This window comes from Talaromyces stipitatus, genomic scaffold (genome assembly GCF_000003125.1).
Source record: "Talaromyces stipitatus ATCC 10500 scf_1105507295491 genomic scaffold, whole genome shotgun sequence".
Lineage (NCBI taxonomy): Eukaryota > Fungi > Ascomycota > Eurotiomycetes > Eurotiales > Trichocomaceae > Talaromyces > Talaromyces stipitatus.
The window spans coordinates 809,935-823,651 of record NW_002990122.1 but is presented as its reverse complement, the minus strand read 5'-3'; the positions used below and the strand labels follow the sequence as shown (position 1 = coordinate 823,651).

The window sequence follows — 13,717 nt, the reverse complement described above, 5'->3', positions numbered from 1 at the left end:
ATATAGCTTCAAAATTGAGCCCTATACTTCACTGAGCTCCTGGCACATTTCCGAAAATGATCTTGAAGGCCAAAACACGCTTGTACTGTTTAGTCCGTAGTGCATCAGATGTTGGACCATATCGAGAGTAATCGTCAAATGATACATATATTACATTTTCACAAGTAAACAACGCAGACGAGTAATCTCTACATCTCCAAATTGGCGTTTGAGTAGGCAAATCCTCTGGGATCAGCAACTCCGTAACCGGAGAAAATGCTAATACCTACGAAATACGTAGCGAATCTAAAGGAAGTTTTTTTCTTCACCCTTAAATTACTGGCCAGAGCCTTGTAAATTTCACAATCGAACTCTAATAATCAACATCGAAACTTATTACCCATTTTCTGGTTCCTTGGTTCTGAGTACAGTAGTGCCTGCAATTTGTAAGTTCCCTTTATCTAAATATCGTATACAGTGTGTGTGTGTGTGTGTGTGATTCATACCCTGACCCCTCGCCGAAGCGATATGCAGGATACAACTATCTAATCCTTATCTATGTCTATGTACAGTAATCCATTACATAAAGATGAATTTAGAGTCTCGTCACGGCCTATGGTGGCCAACATGCCAGGTGTTCTGTCAGCAGCCCTATGGCGCCTAGCTTTGAAACCTCTGTGATGCCTCTGCAAAGTCTAGTACTGCATCTAAGATGCTACCGCCTTGCATATCACCCTCCTTACCTTGCTTACCTTGACTTCCTCCTCCCAGCATGTCCGAAATATTGTTAAATGTAGTCCTGATCTTCTTCTGTAGTTCTTGTCATATGCTCTTCAATTTGGGACAGTGAATTAGGATGTGAACCACTGTTTCTATCGCTCCACATTCATACTTGTCATCCTCTCTATGGCCATGTAGTTTGCCATGTGTTGCTAGCCATAAGTGGCCAGTTTGGAGTTGGGTGAGCAGGTAGGCTCGATTGCGTGGCAGCGAGCCATACATCCTCTGGGTACGAACTGCAGGTAGATCTCTATCTATCCAGCGAAGGTGGCCTCCATTCTTGGAGGTTCTCCATCCCCACTCTCAGTCTTCTTAGATTCGGTTGCGGATGAAACCTTTTTCTCGTGAAAGAAGATGTTGGAAGGGGTGTTCTTTATCTGGGCCAACTGCTTCTTTGGCCAGTCGATCAGCCACTTCATTTTCCAGGTTACCACAGTGTCCTGGCACCTATTGGAGACGGAGCGGAATTCCCTGCGCTTTTAACTCCTGGGCTGCTTACTAAACCGCTTGAATAATCCTCTGGCCTGATTTATTCTGTGTGTTCAAGATGGCTTGGAGTGCTGACATGCTATCACTAAGAATAGTTACTGGTTCCTGTTGGTCTACTAAGGTGACCTGATTCTTCATTGCAATCTTAAGGACAAGGCTGATGGCATAGTATATTGCCATAAGCTCTGCTGCATACACCGACCAGTATTCCATAGAGCTGATGCAGACTTTCCAGTGCTAGATGATATTATGATTCTAGTCTAGCGCTACTGCTGCGGCTCCTAGTGCGTTCTGTTGGCCTGATACATCGGAGAAGACCATGATGCTAGATGCTTTTTGCCTAGCAGATGCTTTATCTTTGGCTTTATCCCAGTCTAGTTCAATGTCGATTTCTATAAATGCTGGTGTCTGCCATGGTGGTGGGGGGGTTGGATCAATTGTTTCTAGAGCCTGGAGTCGAGTAAGGTCCATTGTCCGCAGGGTCTCCGCCAGAGGGAATCGAGGTCCGCTTCCTATATGGTTGCTCCGTGTTGCTGCTCAGGTCACTACTGTACGGCCTGGGTGATCCTCTGGAAGGGTGCTGAGGCGGGCAGCCACTATTTGGGCGCGTTGTTTGAGTCGTAAATTGGTTGGTAGCACATAGGCTTCCACCTCTAGGGCTGCCGTGGATGCCATCTTGAAGGCAGAGAGAATGTGAATAAGGGCGGTTTGTTATACCGTTCCCAGCGTTCTCAGGTGTATCTTATCCTTTAGTGGGTTGTGCCAGATGATGGATACATAATCCACAATTGGTGTCATGCATGCTTGGTAGAGTTGTCTCATCTGCTCTGGATAGAGGTGTCTCAATCCCCCCAGGGCAATATTCACCTGGGTTGCTCGCTTGACTATTTGCTATACATGTTCCTTCCACCGCATCTCCTTGTCAAAAATCACACCTAGAAGTTTTACTATATCGCTTGGCTTAATTACTGTCCCATTTATTGTGATCTATCCTACTCTATGCTGCCTTTTAGACCTTGTCAGGTGAATTAGTTCTGTTTTCTTCACATTAAATGAGGATCCTATCTATTAGGCTCATGCCTCGATGCAGGGGATATCCTCTTCCTGAATCTTTCTGATATTGTCTTCCACAGACTGACTGGCTTACCATCGAAAGTAGTCGTCAATAAAAGCTAACGCGCTGCCATAGTAGTTGATGGGCTGGTCGACCAGGTCGGAGTTGAAGAATCTAAATAAGATTGGGGACAGCGGGGATCCCTGTGCCAGACTAGCATTCTCGAGCGGGGAGATCTCTGTCTGAAAATCGTTGAAGGAGATGCTGGCGTACCGGCTCTTCATGAAGCTCCGGATCTAGCGTCTGGCTACGGTTGGGATGCCTTTAGCCTGCAAGTGGGCATCAAGGCTTGAGTCGTTTACTCCATTGAATGCCCCTTTGAGATCAAATGCCACCAGCGTGATCACCTTTGACTGTAGCCACGCGCGATCGATCGCATTTGCCAGGGTTAAGAGCGCTTGTTCTGTATTACGTCCTGGCCGGCCTCCAAACTGGGTATCTGGGAGTAGTTTATAGGACTCAGCCCAGAATGACAGTCTGCGAGCCATGACAGCCTCTAGTACCTTCCCCAGGGTGTTCAGTAGGGAGATAGGTCGGTATGCTTCTGGAGAACCGTAGTCTGGCTTCCCGGATTTCCTCAGCACTATGATGCGCGCTCGCTTCCACCGATGGGGGTAGTAGCCTAATTCCACTGATTTTGTAAAGATATAGGTAATCACCTTCCAGAGATATGGCCATAGATGCTTCCAAACAAGGGTTATGATCTCATCCTCCCCTGGAGCTGTCATTCTCTTGGTGGCTTTGAGTGACCAATAAACCTCCAGTTCTGTGATTGGGTGCCATGGTATTTTCTCTAAGGGTAGTACCAGGTCTTCTTTCTCTGGGTCTGCCATCTTCGGGAAGAAGATTTCTAGAAACACTCTGGCCTTTGCGTTGTTTTCGGTGACCTCCTCGGATCCCACCTTTAGTGGCGGGATATTTGTGTATGAGTCTCGTGGGCGCATGTATATTGCTGCTTTCCAGAGGTGGCCTTCTTGGGCCTTGTCTAGGAACTCCTTCCAATGAGCAGCTTTAGCCTTCTCGATGGTTCTAGTCCATTCTCGTCGTTTCTGACGCATGTCGTTGAAGAGAGATGTGGTAATTGGGTGGCTACTGCCTAGGGTAGCACAGCTAGTCTGCCATCTTCAGCATATTTAATTCAGGAGAGTCTGCTGGGGTTTGAGCTCTAGCATAAACCAGCGTTTTGAGTAGAGTGATAGTTTTTGCAATGGGACGTGCTAGTCGAGAACTACTATTATGGTTTCCACTAGTTGGTTGACTTTGTTGTCAAGGTCTGCAGTGGAGTGTATTTCTAGTGCTTGACCGAGCGACTTAACTAGTCTTTAGCCAATTTTAGCCCAGTCAGCTCTATCATATGCTCTCTTAGGTTTTGCATTTTCATTATGTTCTAGTCGCAGGTCCTATTCAGAGTATGTTCCACGATGGTCTGATCTATAGTTGTCATAGTAGAGCTGGCACTTGATCAGTGTGGTTAGGTCATTAGTGAGTGTCAAGTCAAGAACTGATGTCTTCCCTGGGTGGCTTGGTAACTAGTATGTTGGGGTCCCTGGGGGTAAGCACCATTGAAGCTGATATTCTTAAAAGAAGTTGATTAGCTCTTCCGCTTGAGCGGTGAAAACGTGGCTGACAGAGCGGTGGCTCCATACAGGATAATGTTGGTTGAAGTCTCCCGCTAGTATCAGCCTTGTGAATTTATTAGATTCCCTGGTGTGCTATTCAATAGTGTTTTTAATTTCTTTTAGTGCTGATTTAGCAGAGGTTGTGCTAGTGGCTTGGTATATATCTAGTGATGGGATGTAAACCAAGAAGATAAGGAACTGTATCTCTGCAGTCCATACTTTGATGGCCACCAGATCTGGGTGGTTACAATGGATTTGGCGATGGGAGGAAGTTGAGATTCGCTTATTGACATAGAGGAGGCTGCGGAATCGGATAGATTCATTGGTATTTAGGTATGTTGGTCGATAGAGTCGCCAAGCACTGTGGTTGACGTAGGTGCGATATGTGGTGATCGATGGTTCCTGGATTAATAGTAGATCCAGGTTCTGGCTCTGGTGATTGTTAATGAGGGCTTCCATTCCTGCCCTGGATTTCCAGATGTTCAACTGTAGTAGACGTAGTGTTGATGACATTATTGGGAGGAATTCGGGTTAAGAGGTGCTTGGCACCTTTTATGCCCAGTAGGATGTTCCCTATTGCAGTCTGCACACCTTGGCTGTATTCCTAGAGGGTAGTTGTGTTGCTTGTGTTGGCTACTACAGTGGCTGCATTTTACCTGTTCTTTGCATAACCAAGCTAGGTGGCCAAACTTCTGGCAGCAATAGCATCTTTTTAGTTCAACTTTATAGGGTTCTACACTTCCGATATATCTTTGTCCAACTAGGAGGCCATTGCTGATGATAGATTCTGCTGCCTCTGGTGTATTTAGCTAGATGCCCATAGATGCGGACTTTCCCAGCGGGCTATCCTTCTTCTTTAGCTATGCAATATCCTCGATTTCAAATCCCTTCTTGGCCAGGTTATTCTCTTCCATAATCTTCTCAATTCCTTCTTTCTTTTCCTTGTCCAAGTTAAAGTCTTCTGTTGGCACTCAGTAAACTATAATACCGAATTGGGGTTTCACCAGCTTGGTTTCATTTCCCAGTTCTTCCAGCCATGCGGTGTTGTTCTAGGCTGTTTCGGCTGACTGAGCATCTCTAAATCTAATTATATAGCCTATCTTAGTGGTGCCAACACCCACTACCTGTACATCTTTGATGGGTTTGGTGGTTGATAGGGCCATTCTGATATGTTTATTCGCGGTATCAGTAGGCAGGAATCTTGTGAAATTATCCTTATTGTTTCCATTGTTATCCGCTGTTTCTGGCCGTGCAGTGCTGATTTGGACGCAGTTCAGTTCTTTCTAGGGTTGTGGGATTATGTTGATCACTGATAGGTTGATTGCGGAGGCAACTTCAGCCCATAGTTTTAGGGGTAGGTTTATAGTTGCTTAGTTCTCTATCTGGGTGCGTAGCGCCTGGATCTCCTTCTGCAATCTCGCGTTCTGTTCTCTCAGGGTGATTTGTTCTGTTTTGATTTGTTGGATTTCTGCTCTTGCTAACTCGATTGTGTTGGTCTGTTGGATGATCGCTGTATTTAGGCCGTTGATGAGTTTTGCAACCATTTGGTACAAGATTCTTTTGCCATCATCTAATGGGGAGAATTCAACCACTAGGGTTCGTAGGGTTTCTGCTTGTAGATTCTGTCTCCGGCCTGGGGCTCTTAGGATGGCCTCATTCCGTGCAGAGTTTTCTGGCGTCTGCGGACCGCCTTCGGGTACTGCCATCGGGCCGTTTTTAGCTCCCGTTCGGCACGCCTCCTCGCTCACGGTTCTCCAGTTCCTTGTCGTAGAGTTCTCTATCAGTTCCTCTGAATACAGTGCCTTGCAAAATCAGTTTCCCTCATGAACTCATTCTCTTTCTCTTTCAATCCCATACTTGAAACAAACTAGTTCGTATACGGTTAAGCGTTTAAATATTCCTGTTCTAGAATGTTCGCTTGTATAATACGAAACATTGTTGTGACCGAACCTCTTCGTAAATTACACGTATCGTCGTAGTAGGCAGACAGGTGTCACGTGGCGAGCGGGGTGACTGAAGACGAGGCTGAATTGCTGTACCATCTTCATGTCAAACTAATGTCCTCTCCTTTGATGATCATGTTCTTTGGATAAGCTGACTTGCAGATGGCTGGACTATCAGGCTCGAAACGATCACAACTCGGCCACTTCGATCTGAGTTAATCGAGAACCATCCATAATCGGCCAAAACTCAACATCTGAAAATCGATTCCGCTGGCGCGTGGCGAACATCCTCGATTGCTAAGGATGTCTAACCCTCAGGACTACACAGTCGGATGGATCTGTGCATTAAACACAGAATACGTTGCCGCACAAGAATTCCTCGATGACGAGCATGAACCACCGGAGTTTGTCTCGCCTAATGACACCAACGACTACACATTGGGCAGGCTTGGAAAGCATAACGTCGTCATAGCCGTGTTACCTGACGGTGAATATGGAACAGCTTTAGCTGCTAGTGTGGCCACAAATATGCTTCACAGTTTTCCAAATGTCAGGATCGGCTTGATGGTGGGTATTGGTGGTGGGGCACCAAGTAGAAAGCATGATATCCGTCTTGGCGATATTGTGGTTAGCGCGCCTCGTGACGGCGATGGCGGTGTTTTCCAGTATGACTTTGGAAAAACAATACAGAAGCAGGCCTTCCATTATACAGGATTCCTGAATCAACCACCGCAGATACTACGCGCGGCAGTGGCAGGGATCCAGGCCCAGCACGAGAGGAAGGGACATCGACTTGAAGAGGTTATGGAATCGATACTTGAAAGAAATCCAAGACTACGTCAGAAATATAGACGACCGCAGCCTAGTTCTGATAGACTTTTCAAAGCCGAAATCACCCATACAAAGACCTGTGCAGAGCTCTGTGCTAACGATCCATCATGTTTGGTCGAGCGACGCGAGCGAGCAGAGCATGAGGATGACCCGGTCATTCACTATGGCTTGATCGCCTCGGGAAACCAGCTAATGAAGGATGCTGTGATCCGTGACCGACTTGCGGAAGAAAAGGATGTTCTATGTTTTGAGATGGAAGCAGCAGGGTTGATGAATCATTTCCCATGCCTGGTCATACGGGGGATTTGTGACTACTCAGACTCTCACAAGAACAAAGAGTGGCAAGGGTATGCTGCAATGGCCGCGGCTGCTTATACAAAAGACCTCCTCTCTCGCATTCCGCCAAATAAGAAAGATCCCCTGTGGTCAGACCCGTCAGGCCAGCTGAAAAGGGGTTTTGAATATCGCAGAATGGGAACTGATTCTGAGATAGATAAGTTTCGACGCATTGTAGGCACAATTATTCTCTTAGCAGAGCCCCTTTCACGGTCATCTCTAGCATCTTTGCTTAATATCGACAGTCAACAGATTGAGGGACATCTTTCATCTCTCCATTCTGTCCTGAGTGTGCCATCCTCTACGGACTCTCCGATAAGGATGTTGCACCTTTCATTCCGTGACTTCCTCATTGACCCTGACAAACGTCACATGAACCCATTCTGGGTGGACGAGATGGAAACTCACAAGATGATCATGGCTAAATGCCTTGAACGAATGTCCCAACCGGGAATTCTTCAACAAAATATATGCAACCTGCCGGGCCATGGGACACTACGAGCTAAGATCGATGGCAAAATCATAGGCAACCACTTACCACCAGTTATACAATATGTTTGCCGCTTCTGGGTATACCATTTGAAAGAGAGTCAGACACGCATCCATGACGGTGATCCAGTCCATGTGTTTATAGAGGATCACTTTTTACATTGGCTGGAATCATTGAGCCTTTTAGGAAGAATTGCAGAAAGTATTCAGCTAATTCAGACCTTACAGACTGTTGCAGTATGTGTCTCCAAATTGATCATATAGGATTCCTTGTTCTAACAATCTATCAAGAGTGATAAGGACACGGAAATATACAGATTCCTTAACGACGCAATGCGGTTCATTCGAAAGAACATCTCAGTGATTGATCAGGCGCCTCTCCAGCTCTATGCATCGGCACTTATTTTCATACCAGAAAAAAGTATAATCAGGAATAAATATATCAATAAGATCCCTAGCTGGATTCAGAAATTACCAGAAGTGGAGTCAGCCTGGAGTGCAATGTTGCAGACCCTTGAAAGCCATTCTCACCAGGTTCGGGCAGTGGCGTTCTCTCCTGACGGCAAGCTAGTGGCCTCAGGCTCTGGTGATCAGACGGTCAAGCTGTGGGATTCAGCGACTGGCACTCTGCGGCAGACGCTCCAAGGCCATTCTGGTTGGGTTAATGCAGTGGCGTTCTCTCCCGACGGCAAGCTAGTGGCCTCAGGCTCTGGTGATGATACGATTAAGCTGTGGGATTCAGCGACTGGCACTCTGCGGCGGACGCTTGAAGGCCATTCTGATTCGGTTGATGCAGTGGCGTTCTCTCCTGACAGCAAGCTAGTGGCCTCAGGTTCTGGTCGGACGGTCAAGCTGTGGGATTCAGCGACTGGCACTCTGCGGCAGACGCTCCAAGGCCATTCTGGTTCGGTTCATGCAGTGGCGTTCTCTCCCGACGGCAAGCTAGTGGCCTCAGGCTCTAGTGATCGGACGATCAAGCTGTGGGATTCAGCGACTGGCACTCTGCAGCAGAAGCTCGAAGGCCATTCTAATTCGGTTGATGCAGTGGCGTTCTCTCCTGACAGCAAGGTAGTGGCCTCAGGTTCTGGTCGGACGGTCAAGCTGTGGGATCCAGCGACTGGCACTCTGCGGCAGACGCTCCAAGGCCATTCTGGTTCGGTTCATGCAGTGGCGTTCTCTCCCGACGGCAAGCTAGTGGCCTCAGGCTCTAGTGATCGGACGATCAAGCTGTGGGATTCAGCGACTGGCACTCTGCGGCAGACGCTCCAAGGACATTCTGGTTCGGTTTATGCAGTGGCGTTCTCTCCCGACGGCAAGCTAGTGGCCTCAGGTTCTGGTCGGACGGTCAAGCTGTGGGATCCAGCGACTGGCACTCTGCGGCAGACGCTCGAAGGCCATTCTGGTCAGGTTTATGCAGTGGCGTTCTCTCCTGACGGCAAGCTAGTGGCCTCAGGCTCTGGTGATCAGATGGTCAAGCTGTGGAATTCAGCGACTGGCACTCTGCGGCAGACGCTCGAAGGCCATTCTGGTTGGGTTAATGCAGTGGCGTTCTCTCCCGACGGCAAGCTAGTGGCCTCAGGCTCTGGTGATGATACGATCAAGCTGTGGGATTCAGCGACTGGCACTCTGCGGCAGACGCTCGAAGATTCTGGTTGGGTTTATGCAGTGGCGTTCTCTCCCGACGGCAAGCTAGTGGCCTCAGGCTCTAGTGATGATACGATCAAGCTGTGGGATTCAGCGACTGGCACTCTGCGGCAGACGCTCGAAGGCCATTCTTTTTGGGTTTATGCAGTGGCATTCTCTCCCGACGGTAAGCTAGTGGCCTCAGGCTCTGGTGATCAGACGGTCAAGCTGTGGGATTCAGCGACTGGCACTCTGCGGCAGACGCTCCAAGGCCATTCTGGTTGGGTTAATGCAGTGGCGTTCTCTCCCGACGGCAAGCTAGTGGCCTCAGGCTCTGGTGATGAGACGATCAAGCTGTGGGATTCAGCGACTGGCACTCTGCGGCAGACGCTCCAAGGCCATTCTGGTTCGGTTTATGCAGTGGCGTTCTCTCCTGACGGTAAATTTCTGGAGACTAATCAAGGGCGATTCAATATTGAATCTCTTCATGTTTGCAGTCTATCCCAAACAGCAAGCAGTCCTTATAAAAACATACTAGTGAAGGGTCAGTGGCTGACTCGCAATGATTCCAATGCCATTTGGTTGCCTGTTGAGTATCGGGTAACTTGTTCCGCCGTGTATGAGAGCATGCTTGTCATGGGACATGTTTCAGGTCGAGTTACTTTTCTGAAGTTTATATAATGATGTTTCATTGATGGTGTAACTACTCTAATATTTTCAAATATCAATTTTAAAAGAAGGGCTTGGGACGTGTCGGGATTTATACTGTATTTAAGTTGCCTCTACTTTTCTGTTGCATTTGTTACGATTTATAGTCGTAGCTGTCAAAGTGGGCCATACAGGTATCATACAAGAATCTCGGTTCATATTACCGTTCAGTACCATTTACACCGGATGTGGTTAGACTCCAACTAACTTTTAATAGACTAGCTCGTTTCAATGCTGTTTCATATAGAGATTTGAAAAGAATTTCAATGAGTTCAGGAGGGAAACTGATTTTGCAAGGCACTGTATACGATGAACTGATTTTGCAAGGCACTGTAACTGATAGAGAACTCTACGACAAGGAACTGGAGAACCGTGAGCGAGGAGGCGTGCCGAACGGGAGCTAAAAACGGCCCGATGGCAGTACCCGAAGGCGGTCCGCAGACACCAGAAAACTCTGCACGGAATGAGGCCATCCCAAGAGCCCTAGGCCGGAGACAGAATCTACAAGCAGAAACCCTACGAACCCTAGTAGTTGAATTCCCCCCATTAAACAATAGCAAAAGAATCTCGTACCAAATGGTTGCGAAACTCGTTAACAGCCTAAATACAGCGATCATCCAACAGACCAACATAATCAAGTTAGCAAGAGCAGAAATCTAACAAATTAAAACAGAACAAATCACCCTGAGAGAACAGAACGCGAGATTGCAGGAGGAGATCCAGGCGCTATGCACCTAGATAGAGAACCAAGCAACTATAAACCTACCCCTAAAACCATGGGCTGAAGTTGCCTCCGCAATCAACCCATCAGCGATCAACATAATCCCACGACCCCAGAAAGAACTGAACTGCGTCCAAATCAGCACTGCACGGCTAGAAACAGCAGATAACAATGGAAACAACAAGGACAATTTCATAAGATTCCTGCCTACTGATACCGCGAATAAACATATTAGAATGGCCTTATCAACCACCGAACCCATCAAAGATGTACAGGTAGCGGGTGTTGGCACCACTAAGATAGGCTATGTAATTAGATTCAGAGATGCTTAGTCGGCTGAAACAGCCCAGAACAACACCGCATGGCTGGAAGAACTAGGAAACAAAACCAAGCTGGTGAAACCCTGATTCGGTATTGTAGTTTACTGAGTGCCAACAGAAGACTTTGACTTAGACAAGGAAAAGAAAGAAGGAATTGAGAAGATTATGGAAGAGAATGACCTGGCCGAGAAGAGATTTGAAATCGAGGATATTGCATGGCTAAAGAAGAAGGATAGCCCGCTAGGAAAGTCCGCATCTATGGGCATCTGGCTAAATATACCAGAGGCAGCAGAATCTATCATCAGTAATGGCCTCCTAGTTGGACAAAGATATATCAGAAGTGTAGAACCCTACAAAGTTAAACTAAAAAGATACTATTGCTGCTAGAAGTTTGGCCATCTAGCTTGGTCATGCAAGGAACAGGTAAAATGCAGCCACTGTAGTAGCCAATACAAGCAACACAACTACCCTCTAGGAATACGGCTAAGGTGTACAGACTGCAATAGAGAACATCCTACTGGGCACAAAAGGTGCCAAGCACCTCTTAACCCGAATTCCTCCCAATAATGTCATCAACACTATGTCTACTACAGTTGAACATCTGGAAATCCAGGGCAGGAATGGAAGCCCTCATTAACGATCACCAGAGCCAGAACCTGGATCTACTATTAATCTAGGAACCATCGATCACCACATATCGCACCTACGTCAACCACAGTGCTTGGCGACTCTATCGACCAACATACCTAAATACCAATGAATCTATCCGATTCCGCAGCCTCCTCTATGTCAATAAGCGAATCTCAACTTCCTCCCATCGCTAAATCCATTGTAACCACCCAGATCTGGTGGCCATCAAAGTATGGACTGCAGAGATACAGTTCCTTATCTTCTTGGTTTACATCCCATCACTAGATATATACCAAGCCACTAGCACAACCTCTGCTAAATCAGCACTAAAAGAAATTAAAAACACTATTGAATAGCACACCAGGGAATCTAATAAATTCACAAGGCTGATACTAGCGGGAGACTTCAACCAACATTATTCTGTATGGAGCCACCGCTCTGTCAGCCATGTTTTCACCGCTCAAGCGGAAGAGCTGATCAACTTCTTTTAAGAATATCAGCTTCAATGGTGCTTACCCCCAGGGACCCCAACATACTAGTTACCAAGCCACCCAGGGAAGACATCAGTTCTTGACTTGACACTCACTAATGACCTAACCACACTGATCAAGTGCCAGCTCTACTATGATAACTATAGATCGGACCATCGTGGAACATACTCTGAATAGGACCTGCGACTAGAACATAATGAAAATGCAAAACCTAAGAGAGCATATGATAGAGCTGACTGGGCTAAAATTGGCTAAAGACTAGTTAAGTCGCTCGGTCAAGCACTAGAAATACACTCCACTGCAGACCTTGACAACAAAGTCAACCAACTAGTGGAAACCATAATAGTAGTTCTCGACTAGCACGTCCCATTGCAAAAACTATCACTCTACTTAAAACGCTGGTTTATGCTAGAGCTCAAACCCCAGCAGACTCTCCTGAATTAAATATGCTGAAGATGGCAGACTAGCTGTGCTACCCTAGGCAGTAGCCACCCAATTACCACATCTCTCTTCAACGACATGCGTCAGAAACGACGAGAATGGACTAGAACCATCGAGAAGCTAAGTGTCTTCGTTGGGAGAGAGAGATTCTATAAAAAAGGCCCAAAAAGGGCCACTCTCTGGAAAGCAGCAATATACATGCGCCCACGAGACTCATACACAAATATCCCGCCACTAAAGGTGGGATCCGAGGAGGTCACCGAAAACAACGCAAAGGCCAGAGTGTTTCTAGAAATCTTCTTCCCGAAGATGGCAGACCCAGAGAAAGAAGACCTGGTACTACCCTTAGAGAAAATACCATGGCACCCAATCACAGAACTGGAGGTTTATTGGTCACTCAAAGCCACCAAGAGAATGACAGCTCCAGGGGAGGATGAGATCATAACCCTTGTTTGGAAGCATCTATGGCCATATCTCTGGAAGGTGATTACCTATATCTTTACAAAATCAGTGGAATTAGGCTACTACCCCCATCGGTGGAAGCGAGCGCGCATCATAGTGCTGAGGAAATCCGGGAAGCCAGACTACGGTTCTCCAGAAGCATACCGACCTATCTCCCTACTGAACACCCTGGGGAAGGTACTAGAGGCTGTCATGGCTCGCAGACTGTCATTCTGGGCTGAGTCCTATAAACTACTCCCAGATACCCAGTTTGGAGGCCGGCCAGGACGTAATACAGAACAAGCGCTCTTAACCCTGGCAAATGCGATCGATCGCGCGTGGCTACAGTCAAAGGTGATCACGCTGGTGGCATTTGATCTCAAAGGGGCATTCAATGGAGTAAACGACTCAAGCCTTGATGCCCACTTGCAGGCTAAAGGCATCCCAACCGTAGCCAGACGCTAGATCCGGAGCTTCATGAAGAGCCGGTACGCCAGCATCTCCTTCAACGATTTTCAGACAGAGATCTCCCCGCTCGAGAATGCTAGTCTGGCACAGGGATCCCCGCTGTCCCCAATCTTATTTAGATTCTTCAACTCCGACCTGGTCGACCAGCCCATCAACCACTATGGTGGCGCGTTAGCTTTTATTGACGACTACTTTCAATGGTAAGCCAGTCAGTCTGTGGAAGACAATATCAGAAAGATTCAGGAAGAGGATATCCCCTGCATCGAGGCATGGGCCCAATAGACAGGATCCTCA

General features: G+C 47.2%; 5 protein-coding genes across 5 annotated transcripts, besides 3 other annotated features; 2 read left to right on the top strand and 3 right to left on the bottom strand.

Moving 5' to 3' along the window:
• Window positions 1–456: 456 nt before the first annotated feature.
• Window positions 457–477: a microsatellite.
• Window positions 478–792: 315 nt separating this feature from the next.
• Window positions 793–4,392: a mobile genetic element.
• On the bottom strand, window positions 1,504–1,923 carry TSTA_110170 (uncharacterized protein; the record flags this gene model as incomplete). The annotated part of the gene is made up of 2 exons (XM_002488548.1): window positions 1,504–1,760; window positions 1,803–1,923. The coding sequence occupies 2 exons, from the start codon at window positions 1,921–1,923 to the stop codon at window positions 1,504–1,506; spliced, it is 378 nt and encodes a 125-aa protein (XP_002488593.1).
• Window positions 2,392–3,420, bottom strand: TSTA_110160 (polymerase, putative; the record flags this gene model as incomplete). Its single annotated transcript, XM_002488547.1, has 2 exons — window positions 2,392–2,544; window positions 2,665–3,420. 2 exons carry the CDS (start codon window positions 3,418–3,420, stop codon window positions 2,392–2,394), a joined length of 909 nt encoding a protein of 302 aa, XP_002488592.1.
• Window positions 4,075–5,687, bottom strand: TSTA_110150 (uncharacterized protein; the record flags this gene model as incomplete). Its single annotated transcript, XM_002488546.1, has 4 exons — window positions 4,075–4,467; window positions 4,638–4,790; window positions 5,106–5,238; window positions 5,464–5,687. 4 exons carry the CDS (start codon window positions 5,685–5,687, stop codon window positions 4,075–4,077), a joined length of 903 nt encoding a protein of 300 aa, XP_002488591.1.
• A 540-nt stretch (window positions 5,688–6,227) lies between these two features.
• TSTA_110140 (WD repeat-containing protein, putative) lies at window positions 6,228–11,589 on the top strand (the record flags this gene model as incomplete). The annotated part of the gene is made up of 8 exons (XM_002488545.1): window positions 6,228–7,817; window positions 7,872–9,874; window positions 10,271–10,502; window positions 10,650–10,940; window positions 10,965–11,027; window positions 11,091–11,292; window positions 11,340–11,375; window positions 11,459–11,589. 8 exons carry the CDS (start codon window positions 6,228–6,230, stop codon window positions 11,587–11,589), a joined length of 4,548 nt encoding a protein of 1,515 aa, XP_002488590.1.
• A 31-nt stretch (window positions 11,590–11,620) lies between these two features.
• Window positions 11,621–13,717: part of a mobile genetic element that runs on past the window's edge.
• On the top strand, window positions 12,088–13,420 carry TSTA_110130 (polymerase, putative; the record flags this gene model as incomplete). Its single annotated transcript, XM_002488544.1, has 2 exons — window positions 12,088–12,148; window positions 12,555–13,420. 2 exons carry the CDS (start codon window positions 12,088–12,090, stop codon window positions 13,418–13,420), a joined length of 927 nt encoding a protein of 308 aa, XP_002488589.1.